We start from the raw sequence: 17,991 nt of genomic DNA, 5'->3' as shown, positions 1-17,991 counted from the left end.
GACCGACCGCTCCCCCACTTAGTATTGACCACCCTCCCCCATCTCTGCCGCCCCCTCCTCCTTAGCTCAACAGATGAGCTGGAGGGACATGGATACCCTCCTCCCAGCTGTTGCTGCATCATCTAAAGTGGGAAGTCCCCTTCCCTAGTTCATCTTGGGATGCACCAGGGAGGAGCCTGAGGCTCTGATTGGCCCAGGTTGTTTAAGGCTAGATCACATAAAGTAAAATAATAGAAACATAGAAAAATGAAGACAGATAAAGACCATATGGCCTATCTAGTCTGCCTATCCAAGCCATCTACTATCCTTTCCTCTCCCTTTGAGATCCAATGTACAGATTTTATACTGCTTATTTTAGGAATAAGTAGTGGATTTTCTCAGATCCACCTTAATAATGGCTTATGGACTTTTTAAATTAAATTACCCAACCCTTTTTTAAACCCTGCTAAACTAACTACTTTCACTACATTATTTAGCAACAAACACCAAGGTTTAATTACACCTTGAGTGAAGAAATATTTTCTATGGATTGTTTTAAATCTTCATTGCATGCACCCTAGTCCTAGTGTTTTTGGAAGGCATAAACAAGCAATTCACATTCCACTGCACTCAGTATTTTATATACCTCCTATTGTATATCTCCCCTGAGCCATCTCTTCTCCAAACCTCAGCCTTTTTAGCCTTTCCTCGTCAAATTCAGGGGTAAATATCTTCCTAAAATGGGTGTCTTCCTGCCCAGTTACCCTAGGCACCCTGTTTTAAAACTATTGTCTTTATACAGTGTTTCACAGAGAACTCCTTGGGAAGTGTTCTGCAGAAGATATGGTAGAACGCTCTTTTTTTCCCCCCATAATGACAGCCATTAGTGGTGTTCCCTTGTTTTACCTTAAGCATTACTGTTCTTATTTTTGCTTCCATTGTTTTTGGACTGCTTTCTATTTGTGCTTGCTTTCTGACTAATTACATTTAGCTTATTGACTCAAGCTGCATTCCAGTGGCTATGGTCTTTCCTTAAGCAATTGGTGTATTTAAATTAGAGGTTCTTTATTCACTGTTCTAACCATCATGAATTTCAGCATATGCGTATAAGTTTGACATCATAAAATAATAATTGCTACTAGATGAAGAAATATTTCAGTTAAGCAATTATTGGAAGCCCTCACTGACTGTCCTGCTGTTCTGTAAGATGAAAACACAGGGCATTGCATTGTGGAAACACCTTCTTCTACATTCATTGTTTCTTTTGGCATATTTTTAGAGACAAAATCTGTAGTACTGTTTACCTTAACAGAGCAGTTTTAATCTAGAAATACTCATTTCTACATGGTATGTCATGTTGGAAGAATGTTGAATGTTGGTCATATTTACTCCCGACAGTACTATGGGAAAGAATTACATTTGTCTTTGCGAACTAACACAGGCTTTGTATTTGTTTATAAAAATTCAGAAACATGTTAATGTTATAGAACATTAGTTACATGTCTTTTTGACTGCAAAAAGCATTATGTTCATGAACTGGTTGAAAATATTGTTCCTTAACATTACTATTTTATTGTTGTTCCTATTATCCCCAAAATTAAAATTCTGGGTGTTCTTCTAGACTGACTTTAGATGCCAAACGAATGCTGTGGGATGTATCCGTAGAAGCTTTGTTAGCCGGAAGCCAGAGGTCATTATGCCATTGTACAGAAGCATGGTGAGACCTCATCTGGAGTACTGTGTGCAATTCTGGAGGCTGCACTACCATAAGGATGTGCTGAGAATTGAGTCGGTTCAGCGAATGGCCACCAGGATGATCCTGGGGCTCAAGGATTTCTCGTATGAAGACAGGCTGTACAAGTTGCGGCTATACTCTCTCGAAGAACGTAGGGAGAAGGGAGATATGATAGAGACATTTAAGTACATCACTGGTCACATAGAGATGGAAGACGACGTTTTCCTTCTAAAAGGACCCTCGTCCACAAGGAGACATCCGCTGAAAATCAGGGGGGGGGGGGAAATTTCATGGGGATACCAGGAAGTACTTCTTCACTGAAAGCGTGGTGGACCATTGGAACGAGCTCCCGGAGCAGGTGATCGTAGCCAGCAGCATACAAGATTTTAAGAATAAATGGGATGCCCACATCGGATCCCTACGAGGGTAGCATAGAGGAGGGCAGCTTGGGGACGATTGATAGAGTGTAGATTGGGGGAGGGTTGTTGGAGTGGGCAGACTTGATGGGCTATGGCCCTTTTCTGCCGTCATTTTCTATGTTTCTATGTTAAGAAAGGCTACTTCATGCTTTGGAAGCTTAGGATAATCAGAGCATATTTTGATTTTCCTGCATTTAGGCTTCTTGTTCAGTCTTTGATTCTGAATTTGTTGGACTACTGTGATATTATTTATTTAGCCTTTCATAAAAGGAATATTAAAAGACTACAGCTTATCCAGAATATGGCTGTTCGATTGATTTTTAAGTTGAAAAAAGTTAGAGCATGTGACAAAGTACTACCGGATGTTGCGCTGGCTTCTGGTCGAGGCACGGATACTCTTTAAATTGGGATGCTTGTGTTTTAAAATGTTGGCGGGTCTTGTACCAAATTATTTCATTGATCACTTCCCTTTCATCGATAGAAAATTAACCCTACGCAAGCTTACAACATTTGCATTTCCTTCAGTTAAAGGTTGCATCTATAAGCGCTTTTTCCAAAGAATTTTACCCTACCAGGTTGTGTTATGGGAAAGGAATTTTGGTAAAATAATACAGGATTCTAGTTCTTATCAGGTTTTTAGAAAGACATTGAAGCCTTATTTGTTTGATAAACTTTATAAATGAGTTTATAATCTGTTATGCCTTTAAACCAAAAGGTACAGCGGTATATAAGTGTATTTTTATGTTATTTATTAAAATATTTTTTACCAAATGATCTAATATTCTAAGCGATGTAGTCAACACAAACTTACAAATCACAAGATAGATATAAAATTTTTAACAACAAAATTAAGCATAAAATAAACAATCTGATAAATCACATGAGAATTGCAACTGCTGGGTCAGACTAGTGGTCCATCGTGCCCAGCAGTCCGCTCACGCGGCGGCCCTTTGGTCAAAGACCAGTGTCCTAACTGAGACTACTAGCTTTACCTGCGTATGTTCTGGTTCATCAGGAACTTGCCTAACTTTATCTTGAATCCCTGGAGGGTGTTTTCCCCTATAACAGCCTCTGGAAGAGCATTCCAGTTTTCCACCACTCTCTGGGTGAAGAAGAATTTCCTTACGTTTGTACGGAATCGATCCCCTTTTAACTCTTGGTCTCTATCTTAGAGAGGGTGAACAACCTATCTCTATCTACTAGGTGTATTCTCTTCATTATCTTGAATGTTTCTATCATGTCCCCTCTCAGTTTCTCTAATCTCTCACTGTACGGCAACTCCTCCAGCCCCTTAACCATTTTAGTCGCTCTTCTCTGGACCCTTTCGAGTAGTACCGTGTCCTTCTTCATGTACGGCAACCAGTGCTGGATGCAGTATTCCAGGTGAAGGCGTACCATGGCCCAGTACAGCGGCATGATAACCTTCTCTGATCTGTTCATGATCCCCTTCTTAATCATTCCCAGCATTTTGTTTGCCCTTTTCACTGCCGCTGCGCATTGCGCGGATGGCTACATTGACTTGTTAACTAACCAGTACTCCCAAGTCTCTTTCCTGGGGGGTCTCTCCAAGTACTGCACCGGACATCCTGTATTTGTGTATAAGATTTTTATTACCAATATGCATCACCTTACACTTATCTACGTTAAACCTCATTTGCCATGTCGCGGCCCATTTCTCGAGTGTGTTTATGTTACGTTGCAGGTCTTCGCAATCCTCCTGTGTCTTCACTACTCTGAATAACTTCGTATCATCTGCAAATTTAATCACCTCACTCGTTGTACCAATTTCCAGGTCGTTTATAAATATGTTGAAGAGCACGGGTCCAAGCACCAAACCCTGCGGCACTCCACTCGTGACGCTTTTCCAGTCCGAGTATTGTCCATTTACCCCCACTCTCTGTTTTCTATCCGCCAACCAGTTTTTAACCCTCGATTCCATGGCTCGCAATTTTTCAAAGTAGTCGTTCATGCGGGACCTTGTCGAACGCCTTCTGAAAATCCAGATATACAATGTCGACCGGCTTCATTAAATAATATTGAAACAGTCATCAATATTAAGTGACTGCTACATCAGAAAAGCAGCTTGAAATAGATAAGTCTTTAATTGCTTCCTAAACTGAGCTAAAGATTTTAATAATTTTTAAATCTGAAGGCAGCTTATTCCCCAATTTCAGGCCAACTTAAAAAAGATTAAAGCTCTTTATTCTTCAAGTTGCACCAGTCTTAATGACAGGACATCAAATAAGTCGAATCTGCTGATCTTAAGGCACGCATAAGCTTATGTAAGTATACATTGGTTGAAATAAATGCGCATGAGGTGAATCTCTTTCATTTGAAAGGCAGCTCTGGAATGAGAGGGCATAGGATGAAGTTCAGAGGTGATAGGCTCAGGAGTAATCTAAGGAAATACTTTTTTACAGAAATGGTGGTAGATACGTGGAATAGTCTCCATGTAGTGGAGACAGACTATGTTTGAATTCAAGAAAATGTGAGACAGGCATCTCTTAGGGAGAGGAGGAGATAGTGGATGCTGTGGATGGGCCGACTGGATGGGCTAATTGTCCTTATCTGCCATCACGTTTCTATGTTTCATTCTTAACTCCTTAAATGCCCCCTCCTGAAAAAATAAATGCCACGTGATTAGCATGCGCAAATGGCAAAACTAGCACAAAACACTTTGCTGCATATTAACAACAGTTGATGAAAAAGAGTGGCTTGATTTCGGCAGAGATCTACTCTGTTGATTTGATTATTTCTTTTGTATATGCTTTCTTTTGTAAACCGCTTAGGGGCCAATTCTAAAAACTGAGCGTTAAGTTAGGTGGTGATAGGTGCCCTACCACCTCCTAACTTAATTGGTTTTAATTGGTTTGATCGGCACACTACTATGGCTGTGCTGATTAAAAACCAATTAAAATGCCATTAAAAAATGGAAGTGCATAAGATCACACCTATTGAAGCTCCTTACAATGCCTAACGCTGGAAGTGGCATTAGATGTCGTAAGCTGCCTCCATGGACATGATTCTCATGAAAGGTAAGCACTGGAAATGTAGACCTTGAAAACCCCGGCCTACATTGACTCGTCCAACTCATCCAACAAGAGTGACTGAATGTGATAATGTGACACACTACTAGGCTTTGCTTAACTTTTGAATTTTGCTTTGTACAAAGAGATGGCATGTTGATGTTTGAGGGATCCTGAATTTTATGGGTGGTGAATATGTAACATGGAACTAGTTGTATTATTTGGTAGATGATTCTCATAAATGTAATTTTCATTGAAAAAAGTGTTAAATATAACCTTTGCATTCTTTAACTATACCATTTGAATTCTGAGACATTTTAAATTTTGAGTTGGTATCTAACAATGTCTAAATATTATTTATCCCAGGACAAGCAGGCAGCATATTCTTGACTGATGGGGCACTCCTCAGGTGGACCTCTTTGCAGCTCCTCACAATCATCAGTTGCCCCAATTCTGCTCCAGACTTTACTCTCCCCACCGTCTAGCAGCGGATGCTTTTCTTCTGGATTGGTCCAATCTGTTCCTCTATGCTTTCCCTCCTCTACCTCTCATGCTTCGGACCTTGTTCAAACTAAAGAGGGAGCGGGCCACCATGATCCTGATTGCTCCACGGTGGCCCAGGCAGCATTGGTTCTCCCTTCTACTTCAACTCAGTTCCAGGGATCCATTTCTACTTCCACTGTTTCCCTCTCTGCTTACACAGAATCAGGAAACCCTTCTCCATCCCAACCTGCAGTCCCTACACCTGACAGCTTGGTATCTCTCGGGCTGACTTCAACTGATCTTATTCTATCTCAGCCTGTTCGCTCCATTCTGGACGCCTCCAGGAAACCAGCCACTCTACAATGTTACCATCAAAAGTGGACGAGGTTTTCTTCTTGGTGTCTCCTTCATCATCATGACCCCAAGTCTCTTGCAGTGGAGACTCTTTTGGATTATCTGCTGTCTCTGTCTAACTCTGGTCTTAAATCTACTTCCGTCAGAGTCCATCTCAGTGCCATTACGGCCTTTCATGAGCCGGTCCAGGGGAAACTCCTTTCAGCTCATCCCCTAGTCTCCAGATTCATGCGAGGTCTTTTCAATATGAAACCACCTCTCAGAGCACCTCCTGTGATCTGGGATCTGAACGTGGTTCTCTCCACCTTGATGAAGCCTCCATTTGAACCCTTGGCTACTGCCTCTTTCAAATTTCTCACTTGGAAGGTACTTTTTCTTATTGCTCTCACCTCTGCCAGGAGGGTCAGTGAGCTCCATGCACTAGTTTCTGACCCACCTTTCACAGTCTTTCATCATGACAAGGTGGTTCTACGTACACATCCAAAGTTTCTCCCTAAGGTTGTCTCTGAGTTCCATCTCAACCAATCTATTGTACTGCCTGTTTTTTTTCCCAAACCTCACTCCCATTCCGGAGAACAGGCTCTTCATACTTTGGACTGTAAGCGGGCTTTAGCTTACTATTTAGACCGTACTAAGCCCCACAGATCATCTCCCCAACTTTTTCTGTCCTTTGATCCGAATAAATTGGGACGTCCTGTTTCTAAGCGTACGCTATCTAATTGGCTTGCGGCTTGCATTTCATTCTGCTATGCTCAGTCGGGACTGACACTGGAAGGTTCTGTCACGGCCCATAGAGTTAGAGCTATGGCAGCATCTGTAGCTTTCCTCCGTTCCACGCCTATTGAGGAAATCTGCAAAGCTGCTACGTGGTCCTCAGTCCATACTTTTACATCTCATTATTGTCTGGATGCTTTCTCCAGACGGGATGGACATTTCGGCCAATCTGTTTTGCAAAATTTGTTTTCCTAATGGCCAACCTTCCCTCCATCCCTCTTTTTGTTAGCTTGGAGGTCACCCATCAGTCAAGAATATGCTGCCTGCTTGTCCTGGGATAAAGCACAGTTACTTACCGTAACAGGTGTTATCCAGGGACAGCAGGCAGATATTCTTGCATCCCACCCACCTCCCCGGGTTGGCTTCTTAGCTGGCTTATCTTAACTGAGGGACCGCGCGTCGGGGTCAGGCGGGAAGGCACTCGCGCATGCGCGGTGCGGTCTCTAGAACTTTCCAAGTTCTTAGAGTGCAATCACTCTAAAAGTGTCCGTACCGGGGCTCCGTCGGTGCCGTCACCCATCAGTCAAGAATATCTGCCTGCTGTCCCTGGATAACACCTGTTACGGTAAGTAACTGTGCTATCTATTCTTACATTATTATAGAAATTTCATTGGTAAAGTTTCATTGGAAACAGAACAGTATATAACATAGTTATTGCCTCTTGAACCTTCCGATTTCTCCTTCATACAGTATCGTTGCAGGCTGTAATTGTCATGGCCACTCCAACCCCCCCCCCCCCCATTAGTTATCATATGGCCCTGTTTTCCCCCAAGAAACCCTTCACCCCTCAAAGAGATCTTCCACTGCTCTAAGCCCCTACTCCCTATTCCTAGTATCTGGTAGAGAGCAGAAGCAATTCCCAATCATGCCGATACCTTAGGCTTCTGGCATCAAAATTGCCCCTGTTAATCCCTAGTGATACTATTGCTATCAAAGGCTGTTCAAAGGGATGGGAGAATGAAGAGTCCCTTGGAGATATTGGAGAAGGTCTGATTGGAGAGATCTTTGGTTTGGGGAGAGGAGAACTTTGGGCTCACTATGTTTCTTGCTGAAGCAGTGCAAATTGATGGTTCCTGAGTTAAATTCCTTAGCTTAATAACTTCCCCCTTAATCTTAAACATTTCAAGCTCACTTCTTTCAGAAATGATGGATCTCTCTGTGACATTTGACTTAGTGAACCCAAACATCACATTATCTCAGTTGGAGAATGAGGATACCACCCAACCTACCCCTCCACAAACAAAAGAGCAACTTAAAATCTCTGTCCTCTTGGGGGAAATGGGAATATCTCCATTAATGGAAGACGCATCATATGTAAAGAATGGATGGAATTGGATATATATACTTTATCAGACGTTGTACAGTCAGGTAGTTTGAATGATGTTAGTATGGTTTTTCACTCTCTGCAAATGGGTGGGTAGGTGGAGATGGCTTATTTCAAGGATTTTGTTTCTTAATATCCTATTCTTTGTGTTAATAATGTTATGAGCTATTTATTAACTTAGTTCTCATGCTTTAATGTACCCTATGTTATTATACAAAACTTCAATAAAAGATTTTGGAACTGAAAAAAAGCGCATCTTCAAAGAACACACAGAGCACAACAGGGACACTCCCTCCCCCATCCTCCACCCCCCCGCATGGGCAGAGAGTTTGATAGGAGTTCTATAAGCCATGTTTTGCATAGTTTCCTCACTACAAGTTTATATGGTTAGCAGCAGCTGTTAAATGTATAAACCTATTATCTATTAATTTTCAGTGGCACTATAGAGAGAGTACCACTGAAAATTCACTCTGACTGCACCGGCACCATCTCTGTCTTACATACAGATAGTGGTGATGGTCAGCACTCTACATCAGTGTCTCACAAACCTTTTCAAGCTGTGGCACACTAAATTCGGGGCCGTGGCTGGAGGGCCTCTGGGCATGGGCGGATGTCAACGTGATGATGTCACATGCATGTGTGATGTCATCGCATCAATGTCTGTGCATGCGCAGAGGCCCTCCAGATGGGACCCTGAGCTTGCTAACCCTGAAATTGATATGCCAGTGGGGGTGGAGGGTGCAGAGAGGAGAGGAGGAGAGGTACTAGCACCAGCTGACTGGCTACAGGATGAGCCTCTCGCTGCGGGAGGCACATCCTGCTGGCGTCTCTCCTCCTCGCTGGTGTCTCATGTGCCGTGGCACACAGTTTGCGTTACACTGCTCTATATACATTCAGCAATGTCATTCCTACAAATAATGGCACTGTATATAAATGTAGTATATAAAGGCCACAGCTAGTGTTTTAAACAAATGCAGGCCATGCAGTTTAAAAATTGACACATGCAGGTTTAATATTTCTGCTTTCAGTTATTGTTTTACAATACATATGACATTGTGTTTTTGTTTCTCTTTCTAACCAGAAATTGAAGAGCTTGGCCCAACGACGTCAGTCTGCTCCATCTCTTGTCCTTGGCAAAGCACTGAACAAGTCCAAAACTCTAATGAGGTGAATTGCTGCTTGTCACTGCTTGATCCAAAGCCCTGAAGACATCTGGCAGTCTGTTAAGCCTTATGCATCACGGAATTCAATTACACACACTTAGTATGGGTTGTATTGGCATATGATAACAATAGATACACTGTTAGAAACTTTGTCAAAAAGAAGCCTGATAACAGTAAATTCAGGACGATTTGCGTTTAATTTGTATGTTTTTTAAATTTAGTAACATATTGGGCTTGATATTCAAATGATTTATGTTCCTAATTTTGACAGTTATGCATCTAAATTGGCCTCTGAAAATCTACTAGAGCTGCATTCTTTAAATTTAACTGAAAAATTTAACTGAATTCTTAAATGTAGGAGCATAAAAATTGGTGGCAACTGGGGTGAATTTAAGGTAGGGAAAAGGTTAGGAGTTTAGCATTGGTTTTTAGGCTTATAAATCTAGGCATAAGAACATAAGAATAGCTTTACTGGTTCAGACCAATGGTCCATCAAGCTCAGTAGCCCGTTCTCACAGTGGCCAATCCAGGTGACTAGTACCTGACCAAAACCCAAGGAGTAGCAACATTCCATGCTACCGATCCAGGGCAAGCAGTGGCTTCCCCATGTCTTTCTCAACAACAGACTAAATTTACAAGCATAACTTGAAGCTCCTAAATTAAGATGAATTTTCAGCTAAAAACTGAGGAGCCCTTTTGCTAAGCTGCATTAGACATTAATACAGTCTAACGAAGCTTAAAAGGACTTACCGTGGGATGCGCTCAGGTGTCTTGCAGTAAGTTTGACATTTGTGTGCACAAACCTTATGCAAGAGAATTTTTATTTTTTTCTGTGGAGAAGGCATATCAGGGGGCGGAGAATGATCATTTCTGCACTAATTAGTTTTTACTTTGAAGTTGGAGTCGGAGTTGGTACATTTTTGCTGACTGACTCTTGATTGCTTCTGTAATCCACATGATAATTGCCTGAGTTAATATCAGGTCTTAAATACGATAATATCATTCTGTTAAAGCTCTAGAAATGTTAACCAGCATTATTGCAATAACAGATCAACTAAAATCAGTAGTTGGCAACGTTGCTTTTCCAGGAACCATCATCTATAAAGTGTAACTAGGTCTTCCTCTAGCAGATAATCAAAACAGTTGAAAATTAACCAGGGCTGAGTATTACTAACCAAGCTCTGATTGCATGCAAACAGGAGAGGGTATCTTTTGGGCTGGTAGAATAATGTGTTTATCATAGCCCTTGTGTTCTAGAGGAAACAGAAGTGAAGAATGCTGAGATGACACAAAACAAGTCTTGTGCTAAAGAGACAGCAGGAAATGGTCTGTGTTTTAGATCAGATGATGGCTATGAACTTGCTCTATCATTGCTTCAGTATGAGACAAGCTATTTTGGGCTCAAATGAAAATATTTATGTGGATTTTGTATAAAATATATGGACGCTGCATGTTGGGATCTAATGCTACAAGAGAAATTGCCTTTGCATGAAGGCCTGGAAAATCTGTGCACAATGAAGTCCCTTGAATATTTGCTCTGTCTGTATCACCAGGGTTTGCCAATATGAGGTTTGAAACTGTTTTATTGAGAGTTGCTAAAGAGGTTTTAAACATTGATGGGTGGATGGGTGGAATGTAGAAATATTATTGGTTTGTGTACTGTTAAGGTTTTTATTGAGAGATATAACTTCGTGCAGTAACGAATCTCAGTGTCGGACCTGGGATCGTTCTTCCCCAAGCTGCCTCGGGGAACTGAGATTTGTTACTGCACGAAGTTGTCATGTACACAGCTGTCCAGTTCCTCTGAAGAAACCGTGGGATATATGGGACATGAGATAAGTGCTCCTTTTCTGTTGTGCAGTTGATTATTAAGCATAGGCTATCGGAGGTTTTTGTGATCGATGATTGAATCTTCACATGGGGTAACAGTGCTGCTTAGTTTTGTACATCATAGTCTGTCCCATTCATTGAGGTCTTTTTTCCCTCCTTATTCAACATTAACGGCTCCTTTTATCAAGCCGCGCTAGCAGTTTAATGCACGTAATAGTGTGCGTTAAACCGCTAGCCGCTAACGCCTGCCTTGAGCAGGCGGTAATTTTTTGTCCGGTGCGGGGGTTAGCGCGTGATTAAAAGTTGCTAGTGCGGCTTGATAAAAGGAGCCCTAAGTATTCATTAAAGTACAATTAATCAATAAGGCAATCGTGCTCACATTGTTTCCACTTTTTGGTGTGTATAAAAACATAAGGCCATAAAAATAGCCTTACTGGGCCACACCAATGGTCCATCAAGCGTTCTCACGGTGGCCAATCCAGGTCACTAGTACCTGGCCAAAACCAAGGTGTAGCGATATATTTGTTAGTGGATTCTGCTTTCTTTTTTTGAATATACTGTAGTTTCTTAAAACTTATCCATGGGTGTCCCTTAGTCTAAAAGGGAACAATTCTGTAGCATAGGTGCTAACATATATGTTTAGAATACTAGCATGTATGTATGTATCTTGTATGTGTGCACACACCAATATTGTACTTAAGCGCTGTTCTGTTGTGGATAGCACATATTTTCCAAGGGAGGCATACACAGAAGCGGAGCCAGGGCAAGACTCCAATTTATGCACGTAAGTTATGGAAGTGCATATCTCTGGCACTTAGGTATTTATTTATTTATTTATTTATTTAGATTTTTATCCCGTCCTCCCAGTAGCTCAGAACGGTTTACAAATGAACATACACAGTGGGGAGTAACTAGACATATAAGTAGTACAACAGGTTTAGTGATTGGATTTATAGTTTTTGGAGAGAATTAAATACAGGGAGAGTAAGCAGAAAGAGAGAAGGGGGAAATACAGTAGTTTAGTTTAAGGAAAGTTATATGCGTTTAGGTTCAGTTTGTTAGTGGATGGAGTAAGAGAGGGTCATACTGGAATTTCGGGAAGGTGATAGGAGAGTGGAGGGTGGGGCCTAAGGGGGGGGGAAGACAGAGGAGATCTTTAGTTGAAGAGGAGGGTCTTTACCGATTTACGGAATGTTAATAATGAGTTCTGTTGTCTAAGTGGGGGGGGGGAGTTGGTTCCAGAGGTGTGGAATGAAATGGCTGTAGGTACAAGCATTTACAGCAGCTCTGTGGTTGGCGTAGATGCTTGCGCCTAAATGATGTGAGTTTATAACTAGTTTTGCTTGATTTTATAAAGGAAGTTAGGCACCTACTTTCCTTGACAGAATAGGCTTCTACCTGCGCTTCTGGTGCCTATCTGTAGATACCCTGTTACTGAATTGCCCTAAAAAAGCCAAATCTATTCTTTGAATCCAGTTTTATGGCAAGTGACCCATGGCTTATGAGAGTACCTCAAAACTTGATATTTTTTTTCCTTTTTCTACAAAGTTTAAGTAGCTTCATAGTAGCAGACTGACTCCCTATTTCTCTTACTGAAAACCTGTTGATGAGCATGAAATCAGTCTGGATCTAATTTCTGTTCACCAGACTGGTAGGGTGCTGGCAGCCAGTGGCTTAGTAAGATGAGGGCGGACCGCCCTGGATACCATCTTGGTGGGGGCGCTGGCACTTCTCCACCCCCCTATGCCATGTTTGTGCCCCCTGCACCTCTTTAAAATTTTTGCCAGCATGAGCAATTACTCTAGCCTATTGCTTGTGCCGGCCTGCTCCCTTGAAATCACTTCTGGGTTGCAGGGAAGTGACATCAGAGGGAAAGCCAGCATGAGCAACCTCAGCAAATTGGTGCCCATGGAAACTAGAGGTTACCTATCCCTTTGTAGTTTTAAGCAAAAGACTGTGAATTCTATAACAGAGCTCCCACTGAATGCACTGGTTGTGGCACCTATTCTAAACCTATTCTATAAGGAAAAGTAGTGCAGATGGCCAAAAATAGGCATACTTTAAGGTGTGATCACTTATAAGAGCTGTTTGACTAGTGTAAAAGCCCACACCTAGTTGTTAGCATTATATATATGAGGTGCTGGACTCAGAATGGCCCTAGACCAACACTCCTTTATTATACATGTAATCCATCATTAGGACAATTCTGTAACAGGGCATCTACAATTCCTAGTAGGAGCTTATTTAGTAAAGGAATGTAGGCATTTACTTTCCTTTATAGAATACTAGCCTAACTGGGTATAGACATGCCTAAGAGTTAGGTATAAGCTATTACTTACTGTATATACTCAAATATAAACCGAGATAACATTTCTGTGCCCCCCTCTTTTTTTTAAGGGAAAAATGTTAACTCTATAAACAGAGGGTTAGAAAGGGGCGGGCACACCCACCTGCTCCCTCCCCCTTCCCAAACCCAACTCTGGCCTCTCCGAGGGTCTGCCTTAAATCCTGGTGGTCCAGTGGTGAGCTGCGCTGGGATGGGAGCAATCCCTCCTTCCCCCGAGGTAAGGTGTCGGGTCCTTTCCTGTCAGCTGGCTGTAGAATCACCATGCTCTTCTTCCCTGCTTCCCTGCCTCAGAGAAACAGATTAAGCCTTCTCCTGGGCCTTCCATAGTCACTGGTGGTTCAGTGGGGTGAGTCGGGGCAGCAGCGATCCTCTTACTTTCCTGCCCATGCAATCTCGCTGAAAAAAATGGCTGCTGTGAGTTCCCATGGCAACCTCATGAGATTTTGGCAGCCTTGTGAGGTTCCTTGGGAACCCGTGGTAGCCATTTTTTCAGCGAGACTGCATAGGCAGGAGCGTAAGAGGATTGCGCATGCCCTGACTCACCCTGCTGGACCACCAGTGACTAAGGTAGGCTTAGGGGGAAGTCTACGCTGCTTTTTTGAGGCAGGGAGGGGGTGCACGGTGATTCTACAGCCAGCTGACAGCTGGGATAGGACTTGACATCTCACCTCTGGGAGAGGCAGGGATAGCTTCCATCCTGGCTCGGCTCACCACACCACTGGACCACCAGGATTTAAGGTGGACCCAAATATAAACAGACACCTCTATTTTTGGGCCATTTTTTTTTTTTGCCCCAAATTCTTGGTTTATATTCACGTATATAAAGCTCGTAAGATAGTCCCAGAGCTTGTAGGTGTCGGTGCCTAAGTGTTGGAGATATGTGTGCAACTTACAGTATTCTATAGGATGTGTGCGTAAGTGGGAGCCCTGCCCATCTGTACATCCCCTTGTAAATATACACTGTGTAAGTTAAGCGCATATTTACAGAATAGTGCTTAAGCAGAATTATGGCACTTAAGTGCATACATGTCCTATACATATGTATATTACTCAAAATCACTTCAAAAACTTGTGAAACACACTCTAGAATTCTCAAAAAAGGCTATAACATGAGTCAAAACCAACCTGTATAGCAACCCAAAGGTTGAATTAAGAGATTATTAGGATCTCAAGTGCTCACAGTTATGTGCCAGTTGATCAAATCTAGGCAAATAACCAACCAGTGAGCTATCATCGGTCATTTAAACTCTTGTTGTATTATTTTATTCCAATTATTTTAATCTTATGCAATATCTTATACTAATTGTTATGCTATTAAATTTATGATTATTCAGATACTTGGCTCGGGTGTGAATTCTTAACCCGGCCCGCTGAAAACAGAACGACGGAAGATCTCCGTTTTGCTCTCACTAACAGTGAAAGAGCTTAAGAACATAAGCATTGCTTCTGCCGAGTCAGACCAGGGGTCCATCGTGCCCAGCAGTCTGCTCCTGCGGCGGCCCCCTCAGGTCCATGACCTATAAGTTCTCTACCACCTAAATTGTTTATACCCTAATCCTGAAGTAACCTGTATAGTAACCCTCTATCTATACCCTGTAATCCCTTTCTCCTTCAGGAAGTCATCCAATCCCTTTTTGAAACCCAATATTGTACTCTGTCCTATCACCTCTCCTGGAAGCGCATTCCTGGTGTCCACCACCCTCTGAGTGAAGAAGAACTTCCTAGCATTCATTTTGAATCTGTCTCCTTTCAGTTTTTCTGAATGCCCTCTTGTTTTTAATGTCCCCGCTATTCTGAAGAATCTGTCCCGCTCCACCTTCTCTATGCCTTTCATGATTTTATAAGTCTCAATCATGTCCCCTCTAAGTCTCCGCTTTTCCAGGGTAAAGAGCCCCAGCTTCTCTAGCCTTTCAGCATATGAAAGGTTTTCCATGCCCTTTATCATCTTTGTCGCTCTTCTCTGGACCCTCTCAAGTATCACCATATCCTTCTTAAGGTACGGTGACCAGTATTGGACGCAGTACTCCAGATGCGGGCGCACCATCGCTCGATACAGTGACAGGATAACTTCCTTCGTTCTGGTAGTGATACCCTTTTTGATAATGCCCAACATTCTGTTCGCTTTCTTTGAGGCCGCTGCACATTGCGCCACCGGCTTCATCGTTGTATCCACCAATACCCTCAAGTCTTTTTCTAGGTTGCCTTCCCCCAGTACCCTCCCTCCCATCATATAGCTGTACATCAGGTTCCCTTTCCCTATGTGCAAGACTTTACATTTCTCTACATTGAAGCTCATCTGCCATCTTTTTGCCCACTCACCCAGTTTGTTCAGGTCACTTCAGCTTCATCAGGAACAGTGCGGATTATCGGCACTATCAGTAAAGCATAACACATAATTATGTAATATAATCATCTACTATATTTAAAAGAATATCTTATATTTCCTAACGTTCATAATTAAAAAAGGCTCCATGGAACCACCTATACATATGCATATGCCATTATTTCATTTTAGATACCTATGTTATAGGATTGTTCCTATATGTGTAATGCTAATGCTGGTTGTCTTTCAAAAAAAAATACAGAACATATTTGTACATTTAGCACCGCGGTGTTTGATGACCATTGGGCCCAAAGCATATAGTTTTCCATTACTAATTGAAAGGAACCTTTTGAATGGATGCAGATTCTGCGTTGAAATAGTGTTTCCTATCACAAACAGCAAATTGCACGCACGCACACGAAAGTATTCCATGAGCTATTCTATGCATGCTTTCACCACTTGTTGAAGTGTTCCATCTAACATAGGGTTCCTTTTACTAAATGGCACTAGAGGTTTTTAGCACAGACCGGCGAGGTAAATGCTCTGACGCTCATAGAAATTCTGTGGCCGTCAGAGCATTTACCTCGCCGGCCCATGCTAAAAACCTCTAGCACTGTTTAATAAAACCCAGTGATAGTATTTAACATAGCAGATGACAGCAGATAAAAGGCCTGTATGTTCCATCCAGTCTGCCCAACAAGATAAAACTCATAGCAAACAGTATGATGCAACTCTAGGTATACATACTTGATCTTGAAACTGATTCAAGCACTTCCTATTTTCTTTTTCAATATAACCTAATACTGCCCACTTATGAAAGTGACTTGCTTATGATTTTTTTGCCAGCATGGACTCCTCCTCCTGATAGCAGTATATTTCTTCCTTCCTTCTACATTTGTTTCTAATTAATGACCTGTGGTGTAGATTATAAAGAGCTTAGCCAAACAGCTGCAGGGGAGTTATTCAACTCCCCTTGTCTTACCAGCTGGCCTGACTCAAATATTAGTGAAATTTAATGTGTTTAGGTTTGAGTGACAAGAAATAAATACTATAGCAGGGCAGGCCACTTATACTTTTATCTAAAACAGCTTACAGGTACAGCATCCCAAGTGACTTCTGCCTTTATGCAAGACTACAGCAAGAAATTTAACCCAACCATTAAACACTTTATTTATAGCACTGATTCACAGAGAGTGTTGTGACATTTGGATATGACTGCTTTGGTTGAGAGGCTTCCACTGTTTTTAACCATTATTTTGTTTTCTAGAGCGATGTTTCTCAACTCGGTCCTGGCGTACCCCCTTGCCAATCAGGTTTTCGGGCTATCCACAATGAATATGCATAAACTTGATTTACATACACTGCCTCCATTATATACAGATTTCTTTCATGCATATTTATTGTGGATAGCCTGAAAACCTGACCGGCAAAGGGGTACGCCAGGACCGAGTTGAGAAACACTTTCTTTCTTTCTGTTTTCTTATAAACAGTCCAAGTACTTTGGATCTCTTAGAAGGTTTCAAACCCAATTACAATTGATTGTAGTTACTGCTGTGTTACACTAAGTGTTATTAGTTTCGAGATCCCGGTGTCGTACATGTATCTGAATGCATTTTTGGACTGTATCTTTTCATAAAGCTTAATAAAAATATTGAACTCAAAAAAAAAAAAAAAAGAAACACTGTTCTAGAACTGGTGAAACACAGACAGAATTCTGTATAACTCTGTATCAATAGTGACCTGTCTGAAGAGAGCCCAAAATCCATTTCTCGGTCCACAAAGATATATGGCAGATGTTTCTAACCTGTTCTGTGGGGAATATGTGGAAGCAGAACTAAGGGTCTATTTTCCTACTTTATCTACTTGGCAAGAATAAGCAAACATCCCTCCTGGAAGTCTTCATTTCTGAATATGCAGGGAATACTCTGAGAAAAATAGCAAAACCCGAAAGTAAATGAGAGATAAAAAAATCACAAAAAGAGCAAAAATCTCCCAAACCCCAAGAATTTGGGGGTCACAGCGCAGTCCAGCCGTTCCTGAAGAAGGGGGTGTTCACCCCCAAAATGGAGTCCCGTCGGACGAACTTGACATCTGCTGGCTGTCTTTTTCCACGGAGAAGCTAAGTACTTCCAGTTGGTTTTTTGCTCTGTTGGATATGGACGTTTGATATTTATATATTTACTAGTCTTATAGCCCGTTACATTAACGGGTGCTAGAATATATGTGTGTGTGTG

General features: G+C 41.8%; 1 protein-coding gene across 1 annotated transcript in view; it reads left to right on the top strand.

Annotated features, from left to right (window-relative positions):
• The window catches only part of ARHGAP20 (Rho GTPase activating protein 20), a 187,702-nt gene that overhangs the window by 42,348 nt on the left and 127,363 nt on the right, over positions 1-17,991 (top strand). Inside the window, exon 2 of the mRNA XM_033949793.1 lies at positions 9,176-9,261. Coding sequence (XP_033805684.1) covers positions 9,176-9,261 — 86 coding nt within the window. The remainder of the gene's footprint in view (positions 1-9,175; positions 9,262-17,991) is intronic.

Source organism: Geotrypetes seraphini, chromosome 6 (assembly GCF_902459505.1).
Source record: "Geotrypetes seraphini chromosome 6, aGeoSer1.1, whole genome shotgun sequence".
Taxonomy (NCBI): Eukaryota; Metazoa; Chordata; class Amphibia; order Gymnophiona; family Dermophiidae; genus Geotrypetes; species Geotrypetes seraphini.
The sequence above is the reverse complement of the archived record's forward strand: the minus strand, read 5'-3'. Positions and strand labels throughout refer to the sequence as shown.